This window comes from Ranitomeya variabilis, chromosome 2 (assembly GCF_051348905.1).
Source record: "Ranitomeya variabilis isolate aRanVar5 chromosome 2, aRanVar5.hap1, whole genome shotgun sequence".
In the NCBI taxonomy this organism is placed as follows: domain Eukaryota; kingdom Metazoa; phylum Chordata; class Amphibia; order Anura; family Dendrobatidae; genus Ranitomeya; species Ranitomeya variabilis.
Window position 1 is genome coordinate 984982269 of NC_135233.1, and position 27830 is coordinate 985010098.

Below are 27830 nucleotides of genomic sequence, written 5' to 3' on the forward strand. Positions count from 1 at the left end.
ATGATGGCTGGGGGTCCGACTACTGTACCCTCCACTGCCAAGAATAAGGGAGAAAAAATCCAGAATGAATGAAGCGTTGAGCATGAGTGACCACAACTCCATTAACCATATGATGGCTGGGGGTCCGACTACTGTAACCTCCACTGCCAAGAATAACGGAGAAAAAATCCAGAATGAATGAAGCGTTGAGCATGTGTGACCACAACTCCATTAACCATATGATGGCTGGGGGTCCGGCTACTGTACCCTCCACTGCCAAGAATAAGGGAGAAAAAATCCAGAATGAATGAAGCGTTGAGCATGTGTGACCACAACTCCATTAACCATATGATGGCTGGGGGTCCGACTACTGTACCCTCCACTGCCAAGAATAAGGGAGGAAAAATCCAGAATGAATGAAGCGTTGAGCATGTGTGACCACAACTCCATTAACCATATGATGGCTGGGGGTCCGACTACTGTAACCTCCACTGCCAAGAATAAGGGAGAAAAAATCCAGAATTAATGAAGCGTTGAGCATGTGTGACCACAACTCCATTAACCATATGATGGCTGGGGGTCCGGCTACTGTACCCTCCACTGCCAAGAATAAGGGAGAAAAAATCCAGAATGAATGAAGCGTTGAGCATGAGTGACCACAACTCCTGTAGATTAGTTATGGACTTTTAGGGCTCGATTCTTCAAATGCTTTCAGGCCAATATTCTGGCGTAAAACGCTTTGAAAAATCGCACAATTTCCTCACAACCCGACTGGAGTAAGATTTGTGGCGAGGTGCACACCGAGGAGCAAACCTCTAAATGAATCAGGAGTGTCTGTCTCCTGCATGCCCCACCATCAACACAGCTGGTCATGAAGGAGACCTGCCCACGTCACGCCCCAGCGCAACACATTATGGCAAAACTGGGAGAAACTGGTGTGAATATGACAAAAGTTACAACATTTTGCAGAAACTAATTGAGAGTGGCTAATTTTTTTTATCTTTTCAAAGCTTTATGTCAAAATTCTATGGTGAAAGTTTAGGGAAGGCTTTTGGAGCGGGTTGACTGAAAAACACACTCATAAACCACTCAAAAGACTCATTTATTTTTCTTGTAGAATCGCTTTGCTGTTCATATATTCGGTGCTTTGACCGTTTTACCCTCTTGAGGTGTTAAAAAAAACCACCTGAAGGGAGAAAGGAAAGTGCGTATCGCTTCTTTTAAGCACCGGCTGATGGAAAACGCTCCTAACTAGGCTCCGTCCAATCAGAAAGCTAAAAATAAAAAAAAAATAAAAAAACTCCTCAAAATATTCCCCAAAGGTATTTTTTATGTCCTTAAAAAAAGATGGGTTTACTAATGCTGTTTCTATTAGAAATCTCATTGACCACCTAAAAACATAAATTCAAGTTCACTTACCTTCAAGGAGGCCTCACTGGTAAAGAACATACAATTAGTAATAAATACAATGGCTCAAATCCTTGGAACAATATGGTGGATACAAAAAAACCAACAATACAAATAACAGCAAAAACTGGACTCTCTAGAACTGGTGACCGGTCCTCTTTAATGGAGCAGTGGTCACACATGCTCAGTAGCGAAAAGTGAACGTGTGATAAGGTGTTATCTGAGCATGCTCGGTTGTTATCCGAGTGACTTCTGCATGCTCGAATAATATATTCGAGTCCCCGCAGCTGCATGTCTTGAGGCTGTTTGGCAGTCTGCTGCGAGACATGCAGCCGCAGGGACTAGAATATATTTGACAGCGTTGAAGACACTCTTAGCACCCGAGCATGCTCAGATACCCTCCTATCCGAGCACAGTCACTCATCACTAACGCTCAGTAACGCTTCGTCCACACAGGGGACTTCTGCTCCTTGATTCATGGGACTGTGAGGGTCACAGTACAGCCGAGCCCCTAGCAGTCAGACTTTTATCATCTATCCTGTGGATAAGTAATATATGTTGATTAAGGAGTAAGACATCAGTAAGCTATGGCATCAATCAATGATGGCTGGAATCTGACGGCTGGGACCCTACAATCCTTAGAATGTAGGAAATGCACTGCTAGCTAAAGAAGTCATCCGCGGAGTCCATATACACAGGTTGGGTGATGATCATGGGGAATGCCAGCGGTGTGGAAGCCCCATGTAAATGCAGCAGCTGTCCACAAGTGTTACCACACTCCATTCATTTATGAGGGACTGGTAGTGGGGACCCCTAGACGGTGAACAGAGCGGAGGTCACTCATGAGGATATGGGATACCCACTCACAGGATCGGTGGGGGTCCATATGGTGAAAGCCCCACGGATCATGCATGTAATACCTATCTTGTGCAGAGAGAAGTCTCCTTTGATAAATCTCCTCTATTGCTTTAAGTGCTGCGGCATTACTAATGGGAATGTAAGGGAGAAGGATCACAGGAGCAGATTTACCGATCCTGCCTAAATTCACACTACATTGTAAGAAAATGTGCCACATTCTAAGTGGCTGGATTACAGAGTTGGTGTATCTGGAGACATCTGTGACTAACTACACACCACCAATTGGTTGGCATAAAGGGTTACCTGTGGGCAAGACTGGCGCTGATGCTGCAGAAAAAGAAGAACTTTACCTTCCTGACAACCAACAGCCCACGGCCTGAATATTCCATCTACATGTACCCATCAGAGCACATCTGTATATTTATCTACTGCACAAATGTGCCATCAAGGTGCCATAAGAACACTGTCTGCCTGGGGTATAACGTGGGCACCATGTTTCTCTAGGATACTGAGTGGCTTTATTAATGGTCCATTTACACGGGCCGACCTGGATCTTTTAACAGCTGCCTGTTTTCTTAACGGCAGTCGATTTAGCAGCCGGTTTATAGAGGTAGATCCGGCTTCAGATGCGATCTGTATGAGAGCGAACGTTCGGTGCACGTAGGCGATCATCATTCTCGGCAGCACAGAAGATCATTGCACCCGACGAACAAGTGTTTTGTTTGTTCATTAGGTGAGTGGCAGTCTGTTTACATGGCAAGACTAATGTGAAGCGGGCATCCAAAGGAATGCTCAGTGTAAATGGCCGCTAACTGTAATGGATTTACTAATTTATGATAATAAGGCTCCACTCAGCTTGGCTGTAGGACGAATGATAGTTTGGACAATAGCCATCTCCCCCAACTGACCCATATACATGTGTCTTCGTCTTGGCCGGTCGGTACTGTGTTTTCTCCGAGTGGGCCGATGACGGACTCCTATGGTGGCAGCATAGCTCCTGGGGAACTTAGGGATTGGCCTTTGGAAATCCAACAGGATGGATCCTTCTCTACCCCCAACATCATAGGTCAGGAGACCCCCTACATATTACACAGTCAGACGCTCCCACCGATATCAACTTAAGGCCGGGATCACACATACGCGAGATACGGCCGAGTCTCGCAGGTGAAAACCCAGCTCTGGCGCCGGCACTTGGGAGCGGAGCGTGCAGCTCCATGTATTGCTGTGCGGCTGCACGCTCCGCTCCGGAGTGCCGGCGCCAGAGCTGGGTTTTCACCTGCGAGCCTCGGCCGTATCTCGCGTATGTGTGATCCCGGCTTTAGTCTGTGTATGACTGTATTTATTATTTTTGGTGCAAAACAATAAAAGTTTTCTGCACTTTCATTCTTCAGGTACGCAGCGCTCCCCCGCCTCCCTGATGGCCAGGGGCAGTGTGCTCCTGATAATAGAGTCCGGACCATCCGCCAACCTGAACTGTGCGCTCTGGGATGTCGCTAGCAGAGGCAACTTTGAACACAAAGTAGAAAAGTGCTTGTAATCCGTGAGCTCCTCCCCTAGGAGACCGGTCTCCTCTGATAGGCTGCAGAGGTGGCTGGTAACCTAGGTAGCAAGTTGTAACCAATAGAATTAAAAGTCCCTCTATTGTTGAGCAGTGAGGAATTTTAATATTGTTAATACAAAGTAAATTGCAAAATTGCTTATATGTAAAGCACTTTGCAATTTTACCTAATTATGGTGAGGCGGACATACATGTCTCACAGGACTAGTACGTTGAGCCAAATATATGAACCATTGATAAATTTGGCGTTTTGCCTAGTCAGAAATTCAGACCTCCAACGACACTATGGCCCGGAGTTTTGCCTCCCGTCTTGATGAAGAGCGCACAGAAGTCAAATGTGGAAAATGTATTAAGATGCCAGTGCCACTTAATGAAATTGGCACATCTTCCATCAGCCGGACGCTACCGCAATATATGTGACCGACTCCGAGACTGGAGGACATCTATGCTGTTATCAATGACACTTTAGTGGCGTCAATTCGGAATATTTTTGGGCTGCATTCGTCTTAGTGAAGCTCTGCCCACTTTCAGAAAATTAGCCGAGATAGCCAGGATTGGGGTAAAAAGGCCAAAAGTCAGTCAATATTTGCACAACTACAGGTGGCAAAACCGTTTTATGCCAGAATTCTGGTGAAACCAGTCTGATGAAGCCGTCTTATGGATCCTGCCCACTTGTCTGGGCCATTTTGTAGACATCGTGTCCATTGTTTCGCTACCAGAAGGATTGTTCAAAACTGAAAAAACAATGGTAGCTTATTAATTCTTATTTAATTAATGCATTATTTCATTAACTGGTTACATGCTGCAACACTCTCGAGGCACCGATATTTCTTACACTGTAATTACAGAATGTAAATGAAGCCGCCACAATACAAGGCAGCGAAACTGTAATGGATAAGGGGGCTAATAGCTGGGGGGCGTTATACACAGCAGGGGAAGGGCGGGGAATAAGAGAATAACAAGATTGGTATTAATGTAATATACAATGCAGATCAAAGGGCTGGAATCTACAAGAGACCCCACAGGGAGCGGGGAATAATTACCCAGGAAACTCTACCTACTGTCACTGATGTATTATCAGAGCCGGCTCTCCCGCTGGGGCTCCATAACAGACTGCTTTAAATCTCATTTACTTTTCTATTCGGAGTTTCACCAGCTTCTCCTAATTATTATTTAACACGCTGTCTGCATTTCATGGCTGCTTAAAGACCCAGAAACACACGGATTTCTTCCAGTGGCCACCAGCCATTACAGGTGCGGCCAGTGTAATTGTGCCTGCTGGCTCCTAAACACTGTGACACGCTTAATTCGCCAGGAGGGTGGCACCCAGCCCGCGGACTGCACCTTGCTTGCTGGCCTAGGGTGGAGGCTAGGAGCAGGTGCACGCACCTTACCCGCCTGACCATGGAGAATCACTTGTAAAGTGACACTTTACATATCTGGCCATAACGCAATCCTTCACCCCATCCACACCTATCATTTCCATCCAAATAGCTGGTATATAATGCTACATGGCCCATACAGCGGAAACAAGTGGCTAGTCGTGGCTTTCCTCCTATCCAGATAACAGCTTAAGATTAAGACGTAGAGAAGCCGGAGCCACATCGATCCGCCGACTTCTTTCTAAAAAGGGGTTTTCTCCATGATCCAGTCTTTCTTTTGTTTGCCAAGTCAATTGTCAGTAGAGAATGAATCTGACTAGAAGCAAACAAAGTTTTTTGAGGAGTATGTTGACTCCTCAAAAAAACACTTAAAAAAAAAAAAAAAAAATCGCTAAAAAAAACACTTGCAAGATGATTCCTCTCCATCTCCATTATAAAACACCTGGTGGGAAAAAAGCAAGTGTGTGTCACTTCTCTGAAGCATCTCCTGATGGAAAACACTCCAACCTAGGCATTGTTCAATCAAAAGGTTGAAAAAAAACGCTTCAGGGGGAGATAAAAAGGAAAAAGCTCCAAAAACTCCCCAAAGAAGGAGCGTTTCCAGAAGTGATTTGCACTGAAAAGTTGACGTTTCTAAGCGCCTCAAAAACCTCAGTGTGCGCATAACCTAAGGAAAGTAGGCCACTGGTAGAGGATAATATACAGGTCACAGAGATAGAAAATCCCAACCATGTCATGATGAGACAGAGGCACGGTGGAGTTTTGGATGGCCGGTTTACTATTCTCCAGTCTGGACACCAAGTAATCCCCGTAAAGAAAGGCTTCGGTGATGTAGATCGGGTAACCTGGTATTCTCTAAGCCACATGTGGCTCGCGGTCCCATGAATTGTGGCTCGCAGCTGTCTGCCAGCTTGGTGCATTCTCTCCAGGTTTAGTAAACTGGTATGAAGAGCACATCTCAAAATGGTGAAACTTGTGAATAGCCCTGCACAGAAGAGCAGATTTGGGTACACTTCTACTGGTCTTGGGGGTTTAGAGATAATTTAAGTATGGTACGATGGAGCCAGGATGATACTACCGGTCAGAGGGAGGTGCTTGAAGCTGGATGTGACTGTGTTGGGAGTGATGGAAGAATGCTGAATGGGGGTTTGGTGGGAACCCCTGGATCTTCGTATACTGATTCAGGGTGATTTGTGTGGAAAAGCTTTGGTTATCATTATACCCATAATGGAGGCTTTGGTTGCCACTACTGTGAGGGGAGCTGGATGTGGCTCACGACCCTCTTGCAGAGCTTAATATGGCTCTCAAGGTCAGAAAGGTTGGGGACCACTGCTCTAAGGCCATGTTCATATGATACTAATTTGTCGTAGGTAGATCCACTGTGGATTTTTCAGAAAATCTGAAGCCGACACTTAGAGCTCTACCACATGCAGATTAGCCTCATTGTAATTCAGTACCTCTAATCCACTGCTGTGGAATCCTTGCCAAAAATGAAGAGGTTGTGGATTTTAAAATTGACAGCATGTTCCTTATTCTACAGTGAATATGACCCAAAAAAACCAGATCATCAATTCACCTCCAGTGGTGGATCTACTGACAAGATCGGCTGGTTGTATCCTCTAGTGTCGGTCCCACACCCCCTTGCCGGCCAAACACTCCTTCAGCCAAAAGGTCTCTCCAGACTGCTCTATACAAGTGCATGCCTACTGGGCACAACACGATGAGACTGGAGAAAGGGGCGATGAGACTGGAGTAAGGGGCGATGAGACTGGAGTAAGGGGCGATGAGACTGGAGTAAGGGGCGATGAGACTGGAGTAAGGGGCGATGAGACTGGAGTAAGGGGCGATGAGACTGGAGTAAGGGGCGATGAGACTGGAGTAAGGGGCGATGAGACTGGAGTAAGGGGCGATGAGACTGGAGTAAGGGGCGATGAGACTGGAGTAAGGGGCGATGAGACTGGAGTAAGGGGCGATGAGACTGGAGTAAGGGGCGATGAGACTGGAGTAAGGGGCGATGAGACTGGAGTAAGGGGCGATGAGACTGGAGTAAGGGGCGATGAGACTGGAGTAAGGGGCGATGAGACTGGAGTAAGGGGCGATGAGACTGGAGTAAGGGGCGATGAGACTGGAGTAAGGGGCGATGAGACTGGAGTAAGGGGCGATGAGACTGGAGTAAGGGGCGATGAGACTGGAGTAAGGGGCGATGAGACTGGAGTAAGGGGCGATGAGACTGGAGTAAGGGGCGATGAGACTGGAGTAAGGGGCGATGAGACTGGAGTAAGGGGCGATGAGACTGGAGTAAGGGGCGATGAGACTGGAGTAAGGGGCGATGAGACTGGAGTAAGGGGCGATGAGACTGGAGTAAGGGGCGATGAGACTGGAGTAAGGGGCGATGAGACTGGAGTAAGGGGCGATGAGACTGGAGTAAGGGGCGATGAGACTGGAGTAAGGGGCGATGAGACTGGAGTAAGGGGCGATTAGAATGAGAAAGCAGCAGCTCCTCTCTCTGGAGAATAAATGGACTGGGTGTTGAAATTTCACGTGTCTGAAACTTTTCTCTTCCTGCCATCATCTATGAGAGTCGGGAGGCACTAAACGCAAATAGCCAGGTTTGCCCGACATTTCTCTGTGCATCACCATCTTATCTCCAGTACAGATGGTTTGGACACATGGCTGGTCTAGTGTTTCACATCACTACATCTCAGGAAGAACATCTATTTCACAGTGATGACAGGGTCTGGTGGACCAGGTAGAAGGTCCAATATTCTCTTTTACCAGTCTTACAGGCAGAGCACCAGGCCATCCCCAATAAAGAGAAGGCAAAGTGCGGCTCATCACATCTGCCAGTCTATACCATGACTTAGAGCAGAGGGTCAGCAATGCAATATTCTGGAAATTAGTAATGGCCTAAATCCACAGAGACTAGTTCTCATCACAACCACGGAGATCGTAAAAGAATTGGCAATGAATTTGTTCTTTTTCTCAACATCAGGAAGATGAGATTTTGTAGAGGATTTGTAGTTCCCAAGATTATCCAGTCCTTATTTTCCATATAAATCTATAATTTTTGCCAAATCTTAAAATCCTATAGTTACGATTCACTGTGTATCTGCCAGGAATACGGCTTCTGATGCTCCGTGCACTACATGCTGTCCTGAGTGTGAATGCAGAGGAAATCAGATCATTTCTAAGAGACGGTTCCTGGAGACCTCGGCTTCGAATCAGACAGCAGCTAATACCCGGCTTGGGTTACAATGACTGATCCTGTAACACTAGCACCAAAACAGCACAACTCCACCGTGATAATTTTCAGAGCTCCCATCCCATAGAGAGGAGCAGAGGTTATGACCCAGGTTGGGTGGACGCTCCATAAGTATGTTAAAGGGACAGAAGGTGCGTGAAAAGCCAACTATTACACATATGCTCAGAAGGGAGGACACAACTGTAACTCATGGAGAGAGGCCGCAGTCTATTTAGTCCTTGTGTCTACAGATAATCTAATGCATGGGAGAATCCAGCACGTGAGGACCAGACCTGGCACCATCAATCTGAAATAGTAATCTACTAAAGGGTCATGCCCATCACAGACATTTATGGTGTATTCTGAGGATGTTCTAACAATGTCTGACCGAGGTGTGTGTCCCATGCCTAAGAGCCCTGCAGAATAATACGATCAGAATATAGGATCACCCCGTCATGACTTGCACCCTGTCTAGGATATGGACACCTCCCAATAGATGCACCAAATGTAAAATCCAATGCAGTGTGAAAACAGCCTAATGGCTCTGTCAGACGTTTATGATCATCGGTCTGATCTAGAATCGAAACGCATGGACTGGCTGCACGTCTCCTGACCCTATGAGGCAGTCACACTTGGTTTGGAAGACGTGAATTCCCTAAATGATTAAAAATGGGTTCTCTCTGCACTACCTAATTCTTCATTGTATCCACCTACCCACACCTGACAGATCTTCCCTATATTATTTGTCTTTTTATTGCAAAGTCAGAAGCCGTCCCCAGCCCTCATTGCATGACATGCACCAGGAAACACTATGGGACCTGTGGGAACAGCCACATGCAGGCACTGACAGAGTGACTGCAGCAGCCACAAGCATGCTCAACCACAGTGCATGGAGGTATGATGGGTGGACTATTTTGGTCTTAAACCATTTAAAGCGCTTTACTCAAAGAAAAAATCCTGTCCATAGGAGTCATCAGAGAAAGTGGACATTAGGTAGGTACTTCCAGCTACACACAAAAACAGAGAGCCGATAAATAAAACCAACCATTGTGGCATACCCAACCAAAAATATGTATTCCACGGGCAAACAAGGTAGAGGGGGCCCTGAATCTGAACAAAGACAACAGCATGTTCTTTTCCAGACAACCAAAATGCATCGGGAAGCAAAATCCTGGCCTTCGTGCAGAAATGTCCAAATAGCCAACTACACTGCTCACAAAAATAAAGGGAACACTAAAACAACATAATAAAACTCCAAGTCAATCACACTTCTGTGAAATCAACTTGTCCAGTTATGAAGCAACACCTAATGTGAATCAATTTGTCCTGCTGTAGTGCAAATGGAACAAACAACAAGTAGAAATTATTGGCAATTAGCAAGACAACTCCTATAAAAGGAATGGTTCTGGAGGGGGTGACCACAGACCATTTATCTGTTCTCATCCTTTTTGGTTGTCGTTTTAGTCACTTTTGTATTTTGTCATTGCTCTCACCCCTAGAGGTACTGTACAGTAACATGAGGCGATGTCTATCGTACAACCCACAGAAGTTGCCAGGCAGTGCAGATCATCCAGGATGGCACATCAATGCGAGCTGTGACAAGAAAGGTAGCTGTGTCTGTCCAGATCACCAAGCAGATACCAGGAGACAGGCCAGTATACCAGGAGGGGGCCGTAGAAGGGGAACAACCCAGCAGCAGGACTTCTACCGCCTCCTTTGTTCAAGGAGGTAAAGGAGGAGCAGTGCCAGAGCCCTGCAAAATGACCTCCACTAACATCCATGTGGTTGCTCAAATTATCAGAAACAGACTCCGTGAGGGTGGTACAAGAGTCCGAGGTCCACAAGTGGATGTTATGCTCACAGCCCAACACCGTGGAGGGCAATTGCCATTTGCCAGAGAACGCCAAGAATGGCAGATTCGCCACTGGCGCCCTGTGCTCTTCACAGATGAAAGCAGGTTCACACTGAGCACATGTGACAGACGTGACGGAGTCTGGAGACGCCGTGGAGAGCGATCTGCTGCCTGCAACTTCCTTCAGCATGACCGGTTTGGCAGTGGGTCAGTAATGGTGTGGGGTGGCATTTCTTTGGAGGGCCGCACAGCCCTCCATGTGCTCGCCAGAGGTAGCCTGGCTGCCATTAGGTACCGAGATGAGATCCTCAGACCCCTTGTGAGACCATATGCAGGTGCGGTGAGATAGATGGATAGACAGATATGTAACTATATAGCAATCAATTAATGTACCTATCAAACTCATTATATTTCATCAGCTTATATGCTATTTGGTGTCTGGTGAATCCTATACTAAATAGCCCTATATGTATATACATATATCTCCCCTGATTCCTATCTTAGTATCTGGCCAGCTAGTAAATTAATCTTCATGATATATTTTAATACATTGGTGGCAAAGAGGGGTTGAAATCATTATTGTATCACGGCTAGTACTAAATTCCCTCTGGGGGCTGCGTGGCTATGTTCGGCAGCGATTTCCTCTTCTTTATGAGCGCTCTCACACTGGTCCTCTGAACACAGAGGGCGGCGAATGTGCAGATTGAGAGAATTCCTTGCAGATAGATGATACTGCACATGCCCCGCTGCCATTGTGTTGTAGCAAAAAAAAATGGCACCGCCTGCACGGTAGCTATATCAGAACGCGATAGATGCTACTGCGCTGGCTGCTGGCGCCATTTTGATGAATGTAATATATATATATTTTATTTTTTTTAAATCCACAATATGATATGCAGTATGTAAAATAGGGGACAGGTCACTGAAGGATCATGGACCTGTCATAAGCCCATACAGATGAATATCTAATCGGAGCACCTTATAAGGCCGCCCCGGAGCACGAGCATATCATTAAAGGGAACCTGTCATCTGTTTTGGCCTCTATAGGATGCGGCCACTGCCTTTCAGGGCTCATCTACATTTTACAATGCTGTAGATAAGCCCCCGCTACGACCTGCAAGTGAAGAAAAATACGTTTTATTATACTCATCTGGGGGGGGTGGTCCGGTCTGATGGGTGTCGCAGGTCCTGGCCCGGCGACTCCCATCTTCTTGCGACGCCGCCCTCATGTTGCTTCATCCCTCCCTGGCATTGTGCTCCGGCGCAGACGTACTTATCTGCCCAGTTGAGGGCTGCCCAAAGTACTGCAGGGCGCAGGTGCCGGGCCTCTCTGACCTTTTCCGCGCGATGCCAGGGAGGGATGAAGCAACACGAGGGATGGGAGGTGCCAGACCAGGACCTGCGACACCCATCGGACAGGACTGCACCCTGGGTGAGTATAATAAAACTTATTTTTCTTCACTTGCAGGTTGGAGCGGGGGCTTATTTACAACATTATAGAATGCTGTAGATAAGCCCTGAAAGGCGGTGGCCGCAGCTTATAGCGGCAAAATCTGATGACAGGTTCGCTTTAACTGAAAACTGCAAATAAAGATTAAACAACAACCACAAGACAGATTTCATCAACCAAAATATCATTTTAGTCGGTATAACAGTGCCAACCTGACACTGTCTGTAGGTTACTGTGCACAATCCTGCTGATAGGTTCACTTTGTTAAATAGCTGAAACATTTTGGGAAGTTTTTTTTTTCTTTATGCCACAAATCTACCCATGACATGTACTGCAGACACTTCTATACACATATATACCGTACACCCGCTTACCTTCCGCAGCTTTGATCCGGTATCCGCTCTCTGTGCCAGGGCAGACCGCTAATAGCTGCATGATGCGGTCCAGCAGGCCATGTATCACCTCAAACCCTGGGTTCTTGTTGTAATACACCGCACAGAGGTGTCGATGATTCCTCGCCCCAACATCTTAAAGAGTAAAAAAAACCAAAAAAAAAAGACATTAGTCGACCCGCAATCTTATCATCTAAAAAGAGTGAAGCCAGTGATACTATGCAGAAAACACAAAAAAGCCACATGGCATTTTTTGTGCATCGTTTCGGGGAGCTGTTAATTTTTGCTTCCCCGATATCATCATATTTTATTAATAATGACTTCAGTATCAATGACCATGTGAAAATATAAGTCACCAGATCAGGGGATGAGAAGATCTAATTCATCCAAACATTTCTAAATGGGTTCACCACCCAGTATGTATTGGGGCGCACCAGCATTTGGATCTACACAGACTTCAAAAGAGGAGAAGCAGAAAAAAAAAAATGGAGGCGAGCATGACAAGTGGCAATCACCAAGATTAAGAATGAGAGACGAAAATAACAGGAGAACGGCGTAAACGGTAGACAAACAAGATAAGGCAAATCCCAAATCAGCTGCAGACGCGCTCTTTGTAGAAGTAAGGGGAGAAATTGGGAACAGACGGAGGAGAGTCGGACCCCAGCTGCACATTGTCAGCATCAAACGCTCGGTATCTGCCGCGCACCCGCCATGTCCGGAGGATGGAGGCCCCAACCACTCGATCCGTTCTTCTAACAACCCCTGCAGTGAACAGCAATTATACCACACGTCACATCTACCCATGACAGGAGGCTCCGCGAGCATCAGGCGTATAATGGAGGGCGCACATGTAAGCTCCGCACACCAAACTCACAACACAACATATATCCATTACCCGCACACTACAAAGTCATAATGCCCAGGAATCAAAGAAAGATGAAAAGAGTTATTACATATCTACATAATGCTGCAGGCCATGGAGGGGAAAGGCAAGGGTTAACTGCTGGCCGGAGGCTTTGGCTATGTTTTTCTTGCGGATTAAGAACAGACAGGCTGTCAGGGGGTCTTACAGATTAGTAAGTAGGGTTGTCAGGTGGGGGGGGCAGTTAGCAACCCATTAGGGTACGCGCACACGGAAAGGATTGGCCACAGCGAAATATCAGCACTAAATCGCACGGATATCGTGGTAAACGTGCGCAGCATGAATGCTCAGGCTGTGGGTGTTAAAGATGGCGGGAAAATCCAGTTTTGTGCAGGGACTGGAGTAGGATTTGTGGCGAGGCACATGGAGGTGTAGGCCACTCATCCTGCACTCCCAGTTCACGAGGCGCATGCTTCTTCATGAATCAGGAGTGTCTGACTCCAGTCCATCTCCTCATCAACATCAGTGTGAACAACGCTCGTCCTGATGTATAGTCCCATAGGGTCCTAATTTTATATTTTTTGACCATGCCCCTGAGACAAGGTGTACCAATCCAGATGGCCCCTACCATGGTAAGTCACCTCGCTATGTGCCAGCAGGCCTCAGAATGGAGGGAGGCAGAGCTGGACTCGGGCCTGACTGTGCCTCACTTCTACCTGCGGTAGGCTGGATATATAGGGTGCACAGACCAAGGGGGCGGCCACATCCCCAAATGTGCGGCCTACAAGAAACACCAAACATGGGCCGGCACACCTCTTGGTACAAGTAATATGTAGGTGGAAATACACTGTGGCCATTAACACACAAATATCACAACTGCATAGAGACCCTCCAGTAGACAAGCAGTGACACGTGTAGAAAACATAGGGGACTAAGTTCACCTTTGTAGTCAGTACATTTGGGGACGTGGCCGCCCCCTTGGTCTGTACACCTCATATATTCAGCTTTCCATAGGCAGGTGTAGCACGCAGGCAGGTACTAGTCCAGCTCTGCCCCCCATCTATTTTAAGGCCTGTTCACACATAGCGAGGGGCGTTACAGTAGGAACCATTTTCGTTAGTTTTTTTATTTTAACAAAAAATGTTAACCGAGTACCCCAAGTTTTTTAGCTTTTAGATGTCATACTATTTACTCCCTTACTGCCGTGTTTCTATGCATTGTATTACTCCAGGATATTTGTGCTTTAACATTGCGTCCTGTGTCCCCGGCAGGGCATACATCCAAAATCTCTGGCAAAAATGGGGTTCGGACTCATGCACCCACGGGGCCATGGACTGTAATGGTGCCGGCAGAGCCAACATGTGCATTGTGTGCATCATTTTTGGGAATGTACAGGAGGCGGAGACTCAGACATAGTGGCCTCTGACCCTGCTGTATCTCCGCACACTTATCTTTACATACAACATGCCGCTGTGGCTCCCCGTACAGAGGAAAGAAAGTTTCTTCACCACCAAAGATTCTTTACGGTAAGAGCATTGAGCCTATAGTAAACTCTGCTGAAAGATTTCCATCTGAAATAAGTAGCAAGCAAGTAGAATTTAGCAGTATTGTACATGCCAAATCTGACAGGTGTGAATTGTATCTGGGCCTGAATAACCTAGTGAGCAGAATATTACAGGTTACGGGTACTACATTACACAGATGGGTCGGTGATCTAGGGATTAAGGGCTCGTACAGGAATCATCCAATCTCGGATCACAGTGCATGGACTGACCGCGCATCTCCTGACAGAAGTACATGAAGCGGTCTCTCGGGTCAGGAGACGCTCGGCCAGCCCGTGCATTGTGATCAGAGATCAGTCCGATGATTCCAGACATCTGTAAGAGCCCTAATTCTGAGTACCATATACCCCATAAGTCATGTCTTACCCGATATGAGGACAACTATCATACTCGGGTGTTTTTTTCCTTCCTCTGAACTGACGGCATTATAGGCTGACCTGGATGGCGGCAGGTCTTTTTTAGCCTCGCATTAGATCTTCGGGTGTTTTTTAGCTGTTTACTCGGTGACCTAAATGAGTCAGATCTCAGACCACTTGTGTGACTGCAGCGTGTCCAAGATAAAAAGAAAAAATCATTTACTAACATATGATTCAGCTTTGCTCTAGAAAGACATCCATGTAGGGTTTCCTGGAAGCCAAAGTATTAGAAGGAGTCTGCCAACGATGCCAAAGTGATTCACAGATTACACAGATGATTAGCCTTCCGGCTCGTGACCAAACACCGGCTTATTCCACTATTAGGAAAGAAAAACGGCCCACTCTTTCAATACTACAAGCTTCTGAAGATGTTGTTCTAACTACAAGTCCCAGAATGCCTTCACTAGTTACCTTACAGCATTATAATGTAGGTTTTACTAAACCAGGTGGGCACAAATTCAGGGCCGGGGGCTGCACGCTGTCCACGATGCTGCACATTGTGGCCCCCAACCACCATGGTATAGGCAGGCTGGTACATGGCGAGAGCAGCACCGGCGGGTATGTGCCAACGGCGGACTGTATCGCCGGCGCTCCCCATAGACATGACTGCCAATAATAGGGGGCCGTCTCTGACTGGCATTACTGGTGGAGGGGGGAACTGTGCAGCTGGCACTATGAAAGGGGCTCATGGCCAAGGGGAGTGGTGAAATTATCGGCTGTAAGTGGGCGCTCCCCTATAGGTAAAACTCATAGGAGGTCAATGAAAAGTTGGTGGCCGCTCTGCTGGACAAAAGGATGGAATCTGGATATTGCAACAGAGAAGCACATTGCTAAGGAGAGTAAAACTAATCCCAAACTGTTCTTCAACTATATCAATAGTAAAAGAATAAAAACTGAAAATGTAGGCCCCTTAAAAAATAGTGAGGAAAGAATGGTTGTAGATGACGAGGAAAAGGCTAACATATTAAACACCTTCTTCTCCACGGTATTCACGGTGGAAAATGAAATGCTAGGTGAAATCCCAAGAAACAATGAAAACCCTATATTAAGGGTCACCAATCTAACCCAAGAAGAGGTGCAAAACCGGCTAAATAAGATTAAAATAGATAAATCTCCGGGTCCGGATGGCATACACCCACGAGTACTAAGAGAACTAAGTAATGTAATAGATAAACCATTATTTCTTATTTTTAGGGACTCTATAGCGACGGGGTCTGTTCTGCAGGACTGGCGCATAGCAAATGTTGTACCAATATTCAAAAAGGGCTCTAAAAGTGAACCTGGAAATTATAGGCCAGTAAGTCTAACCTCTATTGTTGGTAAAATATTTGAAGGGTTTCTGAAGGATGTTATTCTGGATTATCTCAATGAGAATAACTGTTTAACTCCATATCAGCATGGGTTTATGAGAAATCGCTCCTGTCAAACCAATCTAATCAGTTTTTATGAAGAGGTAAACTATAGGCTGGACCACGGTGAGTCATTGGACGTGGCATATCTCGATTTTTCCAAAGCGTTTGATACCGTGCCGCACAAGAGGTTGGTACACAAAATGAGAATGCTGGGTCTGGGGGAAAATGTGTGTAAATGGGTTAGTAACTGGCTTAGTGATAGAAAGCAGAGGGTGGTTATAAATGGTATAGTCTCTAACTGGGTCGCTGTGACCAGTGGGGTACCACAGGGGTCGGTATTGGGACCTGTTCTCTTCAACATATTCATTAATGATCTGGTAGAAGGTTTACACAGTAAAATATCGATATTTGCAGATGATACAAAACTATGTAAAGCAGTTAATACAAGAGAAGGTAGTATTCTGCTACAGATGGATCTGGATAAGTTGGAAACTTGGGCTGAAAGGTGGCAGATGAGGTTTAACAATGACAAATGTAAGGTTGTACACATGGGAGGAAGGAATCAATATCACCATTACACACTGAACGGGAAACCACTGGGTAAATCTGACAGGGAGAAGGACTTGGGGATCCTAGTTAATGATAAACTTACCTGGAGCAGCCAGTGCCAGGCAGCAGCTGCCAAGGCAAACAGGATCATGGGGTGCATTAAAAGAGGTCTGGATACACATGATGAGAGCATTATACTGCCTCTGTACAAATCCCTAGTTAGACCGCACATGGAGTACTGTGTCCAGTTTTGGGCACCGGTGCTCAGGAAGGATATAATGGAACTAGAGAGAGTACAAAGGAGGGCAACAAAATTAATAAAGGGGATGGGAGAACTACAATACCCAGATAGATTAGCGAAATTAGGATTATTTAGTCTAGAAAAAAGACGACTGAGGGGCGATCTAATAACCATGTATAAGTATATAAGGGGACAATACAAATATCTCGCTGAGGATCTGTTTATACCAAGGAAGGTGACGGGCACAAGGGGGCATTCTTTGCGTCTGGAGGAGAGAAGGTTTTTCCACCAACATAGAAGAGGATTCTTTACTGTTAGGGCAGTGAGAATCTGGAATTCCTTGCCTGAGGAGATGGTGATGGCGAACTCAGTCGAGGGGTTCAAGAGAGGCCTGGATGTCTTCCTGGAGCAGAACAATATTGTATCATACAATTATTAGGTTCTGTAGAAGGACGTAGATCTGGGGATTTATTATGATGGAATATAGGCTGAACTGGATGGACAAATGTCTTTTTTCGGCCTTACTAACTATGTTACTATGTTACTATGTTCCTTCTTGCACACAAGTCCCTACAGTTCCCATAAATAATTTTACCAAATACATTTTACTGGGATTGGCCCATAAACATTGGTCACCTAATCACAAGATAGGTGATCAATCGAGAATCCTCGGGGTCCGACTGATGGGATATCACCGACCACAAGAACAAAGGTCTCAAAGTCCACTGTGAGACTGGAATGGTAGTGAGGACGTGTGCCCACCACCCCATTACCCTCCTACAGTAGGTGTACAGCATGCTCACTACTGCTCCACTTATGCAATCGTGGGTTCTCAGAAGCCGGACCCCAGCGAGCATACATCTATCCTGTGGACGGCAGATAATTGGTGTTAATGGGACAACCCCTCTAAAGGTACCTTCACACTAAGCGACTTTACAAAGATATTGCTAGCGATCCGTGACATTGCAGCGTCCTGGATAGCGATATCGTTGTGTTTGACACGCAGCAGCGATCAGGATCCCGCTGTGAGATCGCTGGTCGTTGCTGAAAGTCCAGAACTTTATTTCGTCGCTGGATCTCCCGCTGACATCGCTGAATCGGTGTGTGTGACACCGATCCAGCGATGTCTTCACTGGTAACCAGGGTAAACATCGGGTTACTAAGCGCAGGGCCGCAGGATGCAGGAGGAGTGCAGGGAAGCGGATGCCGGGCACCGGAATGTGAGTATGTGTTTTTTTTTTTTACATTTACGCTGGTAACCAGGGTAAACATAGGGTTACTAAGCGCGGCCCTGCGCTTAGTAACCCGATGTTTACCCTGGTTACCAGGGGACTTCGGCATCGTTGGTCGCTGGAGAGCCGTCTGTGTGACAGCTCTCCAGCGACCACACAACGACTAAACAGCGACGCTGCAGCGATCGGCATCGTTGTCTGTATCGCTGCAGCGTCGCTTAGTGTGAAGGTACCTTTACAAGATGACAGATCCAGGTGTACGGGGTTTGTCCAGAATCCAGCGAGATTCTTGTATTGTTCTGGATGGGCTTCTTCAGTGAGAAATGCTGCGGTGAGGAGCCATGGCCGTCCTGACTTCTAGTACATCCTGTCCACAAGGACTAAAGTCTCCACCATCACCGATGAAGACAAACTGATACGATCAATACTGACCAGCAGCATACGACCACTGATGGACGCCGAGGCCCTAACACTTGTGCGATACTTATATGCTCCTGCCCCCTGCTGGTAAGCCGTGGTAAGATCAGATGACATGAAAATCAGTTATGTATACCAATGAGTTAGGAAGCGCAGCTACCTATCAGCCAGCAAAGGTAAAGCAAGAGACTGCTGGGAGCCCCATTGCTCCTCTGAAGCTGAATATTAGCATCTGCTTCTTCACACTGCTGCTTTCATTCACAGTCTAAACATTAAACCACGTATAAAAAAACCTGGCACTCAACTTTTTATATCTGGAAATCTATTTTATTGTCAGCAACAAAACGTTTCGGTCCCAAACCGGACCTTCCTCAGTTACGTTATAAGTAGAGGATTTGAGAAAGATGTGCCCGTGTAGGCAGATGATAAATGATTTCCATGAGGATGCAGACCTTAGGTCTGTGTAAGGCTGTGTGGGCAAAGCCCTTGCAGGAGTGGCGTGACCGACGCGGTGTCCACCGCTAGTCTGATCAGGTGGACGTCCTCTACTTATAACGTAACTGAGGAAGGTCCGGTTTGGGACCGAAATGTTTTGTTGCTGACAATAAAATAGATTTCCAGATATAAAAAGTTGAGTGCCAGGTTTTTTTTATACATGGTTATGGTGTTGGAACCTACCTGAGCACCACTAAGATTAAGGCAGTGCACGAGTTTATTTATTGATTTAAACATTAAACCACAACATAGCCCCATTCACACTGTGCAAGGAGAAGCTGAAGAGCTGTCCGTCAGTCCATTATTTTCATTTACCCATGAGGCTCTGTGCACACAGCATCTTTTTCAGGCAGATTCCACCTGAAATCCACCAGAAAAAAACACTGAAAAACAGCCCCAGAAAATGAACACGTTGTACAGCAATGTCAAAACGACCTTGCTGTGCACGATCCACCCCATGTCACTCCTTGTAGCCACTTCAGGGTCCAGTCCAAAAACCCAGAAACAGTTAAATAAAAAAAAAGTAAAAACGCTCATTCGTTGGGCGGCTTCCACTGGTAATCCGGCACTCTCTATACTTACAGCATGGGGTGAAAGCCACCAGTGAAGCCTCCTCAGGAAGATGAACGCTGGCATATGGATTACAGTGATGGGAAATGGTTCTTTTTCTGCAGTATGCTATAAATGACTGATGTCTGAAATAGGCCCAAAGTATCAGAGTGCTCTCCTCAGGTTTCTGCCAGTCCTATAGACTTCATGTAGAGTGGGATCACATATATGCAACCATTGCTCCATGCGGGAAGACATTCCACCCACATTGATCATTAAAGTGGTAATTCCAGTTAGAACTTGTCTCCCACTACCTGAACGCTGTCCTTGATTAAATGGAGAGGTGGCTACGCATGTGCCCTGCCAATCTATTCAGTGTCTACCGGAGTGATGAAGATGACCAAGCGCAATCCTCTACTATCTACGTCAGTCCTATGGAGTGACAGCACACAAGTGTGACCAGCGCTCTATTTATAAGGAGACACGAGACCCCTGTTCTGGTGATCAGGTCTGAGCAGTTATCTAGCAACTCATCTATCTTTGGGGTGCTCCAATAATATATGTTCGAGCCAACGTGGCTGCACATGCAGGGATGACCTGTTTATTAGGCAGACCCTGCATGTGATGCGGCTGTCGAACAGCCACGAGACGTGCAGCCACGAGACGTGCAGCCACGGTGATTTGAACATCGTATTCGAGCACGCCAAAGATACTCTATTTACACACGAGCATGGGATAACACCTATCCGTGCACGCTCGCTCGTCACTACTAGAGAGTTTTTCCAGGGTTTGGATGACATATTCCTAGGAAGGCCATCAATATCTGATCCATGGGGGTCCAATACACCTGGCTACTGCCTGAGCCGAAAACAACGATCAAAGGGGATACCGGGTGTGAGACCCCACAGATCAGATCTTGAGGGCCTATCTTAAGGATAGATCATCAATGTCTTAACCCTGGAAACCTCTTAAAACTAGACCGCTGACCAGGCCCAACAACTAAACTCTAAACCCTGATGTGAAGACGTCCCCTCCATCTGTACCCTGCAGCCTACATAGTTTGGACAAGGCGACTGCTCTAATAACACTTGTCTGACAAATCCGTGACATGATGGCGCTCATATTATTCTCCATGGTCTACCACTGACACCATACGACACCTGTCCCCAAATATCAGCCCTATTCCACCATCGGCCGATTCTGGCCACATAAAGCGCACCGCTATGTACACGTGCTGGGAAGCCGGGAGTTCACTGGGCGGTAGGCATTACCTTTACAGTTGTCCTTTGTCACCACGTCAGATATTTCAAAAAGTTTTAAAGGGAGTGGCATTTTGCGGTTGGCCGCAATAGTTTTCAACAAGCCGGGCAGTAAAGATGTGCGAGCCACCTGAGGAAGGAGAGAAGGTAGAGGTGAAACACAAAGAATCTCAGCTTGAAATTAGCTTAAAGGGGCGGTATGAGGAAATACATTGATAGTCTATCTAAAGGCTATGGCATAAATGTCTGAGAGATGCAGGTCCCCAAATCTCCTGGCATCTGACCAGCGGTGAGTGGAGAGGTGGCTGCGCAGGTGTTGGCGCTCGCGGCTGTATCAGGAGCCCTAGTCCAATAACTGGAGAGACGGCTCCTGTGCGACCATGGCTTCACTCACTGCTGGTCAGATACCAAATAGATCAAGGGATTGACGGACCCCATTCTCAGCTAAAGAAACTCATGTACAGACATTTCCTAGGGGTGTGCCAGAAAGGTCCCTTATAATTACAGTACAGCGCTAAGTCCAGGCTCAGCTACCGGTAATCTACAAGCGTTTCTAAGTTCCGACATTTATATGACAAATGGCTGTGCTGCTGACCGGCAAGGACTTTCAGGCCCACAGGAAAAGATACTGCTGGATGACATGCTCACAAGGGGCAATGGTCAGGATGTAAGGAAAGTCTGCAGAACACGTACCGTGATCTGGAATTGGAAAACCACAATACGTGTCTACAGAACCAGTTCGTCATCAGCTTTATTGCCCCTTTCTAATACAGGCTTCCAAATGTCTAAACTAACAAATTCAGTGGTGTCTCACTCTCCGCAGGTCCAGAGCGGCCTCTCGGCTACTACCCCCATCTTTGATAGGGGGCTGCCAAGGTGATTAAATGACTGTCCACTGCAGCCAAATCACTGGGCTCAGCGGCTCATGCAGTCCGTATCTGCAGAGCTGTTAAGACCAGTGATTGGCTGCAGCGGTCACGTGAGCTGTAGTCTGTAAACAAAGAAAGCAGGAGCAACGGAGAAGAGGTATCACTGGACCTGCGGAGGGTGAATGGCAGATGTGTTATTTAAGAGCACTGCAAACCCACAATAAGAGAAATTAAACCAAACACACTGTTTAAAGGGGAAGAAAAGAAGCTCAATTTACAGGTGGTCAGTGATTGCCAGAGCCCACCTGAGACATCATCACTTTTAACACCACCACATATTCTGTGACATCACCACGTCCACCATAACACACATGTGCACTTCCCCCTCTGAAGTAGATATCACCAAGGTGCAGACACTGACTCCCCACAATGCCGGCGGTGACGTCACTCACTGGATCACAATGGGTCTATTTATAAGGTCTGCACCCCTTGTTATGTCACTGCACCCCACGCCTCCAACTGTGACATCGGTAATGTGGATCTTTTTTTGTTTGTTTGATTTTTTAAGGGAATCAGTCAGTAAGACCAACCCCACAAACTGTATATATGGGCTTGCAAGTATTGAAATGTAAATCCATCAACACTTTTATATCTTCAATCTGTTGCTCCTTTCCCGAGAAAGCAGAATTTTCATTCATAAGCAAACAAGGTGTTAAGTGGTCTGGGCTTGACTAAGCACTTAAGGATCCACTGCCTCCGGATGTTGTTTCCCCACCAAGCACCGGCTTCTTTAGCTCACTGTCTGATGTCACTAGACAGTGAGCTATCAATCAAGCTAAAAAGGCTGCTGCTGAGCAGGGAAATAAGCTTGGAAAGGAGTGGCTTAGGAATGCAGCAACAGATAGAAGATATAAAAGTGTTGATGGATTTACATTTCAAAGACCTGCATGCCCACAATTGTGGTTTGGGTGGGTTGAGCTTTCTGACAACTTCCCTTTCTGGAAGATTAAATTACTGTTTCATATATGATTAATATAATGTTTTCTATGAAGACAGAAGACAGTCATGACTATAGAGGCAACATGAAGATGGCGATAAAAGAACAGAGCCTAGAGATACAAATAAGCATTGCTCAGCGACGATGTGGAGGTAGGCTTTAGAATCATTCAGATTGTTTAGAAGTGGCAATTATAAATTTTCATGTGGATTTTATGGTGATTCTGCCGCAAAATAGGCTTCTGTTACTTATGTATTTTGTTCCAGATTTTCCTAAGGATTTCGCCCTCTACATTATAAAGGGTGAAATTCACTGTGAAAATCAGCAAAGAAATGGGAGCACTCTGAAAGTCGCATAGATTATTCTGCTAAAAAGTAAATTGTGCAGATATTTGGTAGAGAATGTGTCTATGACAGGCCTACAAATGTCCTAAATGTACCTTATTTGATAATAAAACGTTGAATAAAGTGGTGCTTTGATCAAAAAAGAGGGATTTTTGGCTCTTACCGTAAAATCTCTTTCTTGGAGCCTTCATTGGGGGACACAGGTAACCATGGGTGTATGCTACTGTCGCTAGGAGGCTGACACTATGCAAATAAAGAAGAAGTAGCTCCTCCCCGGCAGTATACACCCTCCGACAGGCACCAGGCAACTCAGTTGGTGCAAAAGCAGTAGTAGGAACAAGTAAAAATTAAACTCAACCTATGTACCAACCCACAACAACGGCATGTTGGCCAACACGGTACAACTTAAAGGGAGGGTGCTGTGTCCCCCAATGAAGGCTCCAAGAAAGGGATTTTACGGTAAAAACCAAAAATCCCTCTTTCTTTCTCGCTTCATTGGGGGACAGAGGTAACCATGGGACGTCCAAAAGCAGTCCCTAGGGCGAGATATTCTGCAGAAAAAGAGGAGTTAGGTCGGCCGGTGAGAAACCGCCGCCTGCAGTATCTTCCTACCCAGGCTCGCATCCGCAGAAGCCTGAGTATGCACCTTGTAGAATTTTACAAAGGTGTGAATGGATGACCACGTTGCGGCCTTGCAAACCTGCGGGGCCGAAGCTTGGTGACAAACTGCCCAGGAAGCTCCCACAGCTCGGGTAGAGTGAGCCTTCACCCCCGAAGGAGACCGTTTGTTCTGGGCTCGGTATGCCTCCAGTACCGCCGAACGGATCCAACGAGCAATTGTAGACTTGGAGGCGGGGAGCCCCTTTCAACGCCCTTCCGAGACGATGAACAGAGGATCGGCCTGACGAAAAGAAGCAGTCCTGGAAAGATAAATCCGGATAGCCCTGACCACATCCAACTTGTGAAGAGATTTCTCCAAGGGGTGAACCGGTGAAGGGCACAAGGAAGGGAGGACGATGTCCTCATTGATGTGAAAAGCCGAAACTACCCTTGGTAGAAAAGAAGGAACAGGTCGAAGAACCACCTTGCCCTGGTGCAGGATTAGAAAGGGAGAACGACAGGACAATGCTGCCAGCTCCGGCACTCTCCTAATCGAGGTGATGGCGACCAAGAAGGCCACCTTCCAAGATAGAAGCGAAAAAGAGATGTCCCAAATTGGTTCAAAAGGCGCACGCTGGAGGGCGTCTAACACGAGGTTAAGATCCCAAGGCTCGATGGCAGGATGATAAGGGGGGCTATATGAGCGACCCCTTGAATAAAGGCCCTCACCTGAGGAAGGGAGGCCAGGTCTCTTTGAAAAAGGATGGACAGAGCGGAAATCTGACCCTTCAAGGTGCTCAGGGAAAATCCCGAGTCAAGACCCGCTTGAAGGAAACCGAGAAGGGATGGAAGGGAGAAAATCATAGGAAAAAGACTGTTGCCCTCACACCATCGGAAAAAGGCCTTCAAACATCTATGATAGATGCGCGAGGAAGCCGGTTTTCTCACTTTTATCATAGTCTGGATGACGCTGTGAGAAAAACCCGTGACCTTCAGGACCGCGGCCTCAACGGCCATACCATTACATTCAGAGACCAAGAATTCGGGTGGAAGAGGGGCCCCTGAGAAAGAAGATCCGGAAGTCTCCAAGGAACGTCCGACAGTATGTTCACTAGTTCCGCATACCAGGCCCTGCGAGGCCAATCTGGAGCTACCAAGAGTACGGAGACCCCTTCTGTCTTGATCTTTTTTACGACCCTTGGGATCAAGGGGAGGGGAGGGAACAGATAAGGCATCTGGAACTGTGCCCACGAGATCACGAGAGCGTCGCATCCGACGGCCATCGGATCCCGAGATCTGGAAACGTACTGGGGAACCTTGTGGTTTGCCCGGGATGCCATTAAGTTGACGTCTGGAACGCCCCACCTCAGACAAATCTGGCTGAAGATTGAGGGGAGGAGAGACCACTCGCCCGCCATGAGGCCTTGGCGACTGAGAAAGTCGGCTTCCCAATTGTCCACCCCTGGGATGTGGACGGCTGATATAGAGGGAACGTGGCTCTCCACCCAACACAGAATTTTTGCCACTTCCGTCAAGACTTGTCTGCTGCGAGTCCCTCCCTGATGGTTTATGTAAGCCAAGGCTGTAGCGTTGTCCGACTGAATGCGGACCGGCTTTCCCGAGAGGAGAGACTCCCAGCGGATGAGGGCTAGGAAGATGGCTCTGATTTCCAAAAGGTTCATAGGAAGACGCGCCTCTTGAGCAGTCCAGTGGCCCTGGGCCATGAGGTGGAGCAAGGCCGTTCCCCAACCCCGGAGGCTGGCGTCGGTGGTGATGACCAGCCAGCGGGGGAGGGGAAGAGATGACCTCCCGCGCAGAATGGAGGTGGATAGCGTCCACAAAGAGAGAGACTGCCTCACCTTGGAAGAGAGGCGAAGCGGGCGGTCCAGGGAAAGTGGGTTCCTGTCCCAGGCAGCCAGAAGGGCCAGCTGGAGGGGACGAGAGTGGAACTGAGCATAGGGAACCGCTTCCGTGGAAGCGACCATTTTCCCCAGAACCCTCACGGCGAGGCGGAGGGACAGAGGGTTCGGGCCCTTTAGTGCTCTGACACCCCGACGAAGAGAAAGGAACTTTAGGAGGAAGACCTGAGCCTGAGATGTGTCAAATTCCATGCCCAGGAACTCCAGCCATTGGGTTGGAATCAAGGAGGACTTCTGATAGTTGATTATGCAGCCGAGGCGAATAAGCGTGTCCAGAGTAAGCTGGAGGCTCTGGCTGCAATACCGACGAGACGAACACTTGATAAAGAGGTTGTCGAGGTATGGGATTACGAGAATCCCCTTTGAACGCAGAATGGCCATGACCGTTGCCATGACCTTCGTAAAGACCCTGGGAGCAGACGCCAGACCGAAAGGGAGAGCCGTGAACTGGTAATGATGTTCTTGGATCGCAAAGCGGAGGAACCTCTGATGCTGTACGCAAATTGGGATGTGTAGGTATGCATCCCGAATGTCCACGGAACACAGAAATTCGGTCGGTTCCATGGACGCGATCACCAAGCGTAATGATTCCATTCTGAAGTGTCGAATCCAGAGATGGCGGTTTAACCGCTTGAGATCCAAAATTGGACGGAGAGAGCCGTCCTTTTTTGGAACCACGAACAGGTTTGAGTAAAAACAAGAAAACCGCTCGCGATAAGGAACCGGAACTACAACTCCTGAGACGAGGAGAGAATTGACGGCCTGGAGAAGCCCTGGGAGATGGGAGGACTGATTGGGAGGACGAGAGAGAAAAAAACTTCTTCCTGGGGGCGAAGAAAATTCTATCTTGTAGCCTGAGGTGACGATCTCCCTGAACCAGGCGTCGACTACTGATAGCCAAACTTCTGAGAACAGAAGGAGCCGGCCCGCCACCCTAGAAGGATTTCCAGGTGGGGGCGACCCGTCATTTATTAGAAAATCTGTTGCCACGAGGTCCAGACGGTTTTGAGGAGTGGCTCTTAGCTCTCCAGCGTGGGGGAGGCCTGAAGGAAGACTTCCTCCGGTCTCCTTGTGAGGAAGACCAGTCCTGAGTGGGGTTTCCTGAGGAGGTAAAGGACCGAAAGGGACGAAAGGACTGGGGGCCCCTCTTGTTGAAGGGACGCTTAGGCTTAGACGGAGGTAAGGAGGTACTCTTTCCACCCGTAGCGTCCGAGATCATTTGATCCAGTTGTGTGGCGAAGAGTCTGGAGCCTTGGAAGGGCAGACCAGTGAGGGATTTTTTAGAAGAAGGATCTGAGTTCCACGCTTTAAGCCAAAGAACCCGGCGAATGGCCACAATGTTACTGTTAGCCCTTGCCGAGCAAGCAGCCGCATCCAGGGAGGCATTCATGAGGTATTTACCTGCAAGAGAAATTTGATCCGCTAAATCAGACAGTTCCTCAGCAGGAGCAGAGGCCAAAATGCCTCTGCGCAGACTCTTGGCCCAGGCTGACAGCTTTCGCTACCCATGAAGAGGCGAAACTAGGACAGAGGGAGGCCCCAGAAGCCTCAAACGACGATTTGAATAATGCCTCGATTTGTCTATCCGTGGGATCCTTAAGAGACGCTGCGTCCGGAATAGACAAAACCATCTGTGAGGATAATCTAGACACAGGCGGGTCCACCCTAGGAGACTCGGACCATTTGCTAACAAGGTCTGAGTGAAAAGTGTATAAAATGTCCAGCCGTTTCCTGCCAGGGAAAAGTTTACCAGGGTTTTCCCAGTGTGTAGACGTAGTGCTGTCAAACTCCTTGTGATTGGGAAAAACTCTAGAGGGACGTTTAATCCGTTTAAATGCAACAGAGACGTCCTGAGAGGTTGTTTCATCCTCCTTAAGCTCGAGCATCTGAATAATAGCCAAAATAAGGCTATCCACCATATCCTGCGTTCCGGAAGTCTGATCTGCATCCGAGTCAGACTCCGACTGAGAGGTTACGTCAGACCCGAGGTCCGCCTGCGAAGAGGGGGAACGGGCAGATAGGGGTATCCCGGTGTGGTCCGGTGAACT

At 47.3% G+C, this 27830-nt stretch overlaps 1 protein-coding gene across 1 annotated transcript in view; it reads right to left on the bottom strand.

Annotated features, from left to right (window-relative positions):
* The window catches only part of FARSB (phenylalanyl-tRNA synthetase subunit beta), a 78454-nt gene that overhangs the window by 20789 nt on the left and 29835 nt on the right, over positions 1–27830 (bottom strand). Inside the window, exons 15-16 of the mRNA XM_077290879.1 lie at positions 21066–21183; positions 12102–12254 (exon numbers count right to left, since the gene is read on the bottom strand). Coding sequence (XP_077146994.1) covers positions 12102–12254; positions 21066–21183 — 271 coding nt within the window. The remainder of the gene's footprint in view (positions 1–12101; positions 12255–21065; positions 21184–27830) is intronic.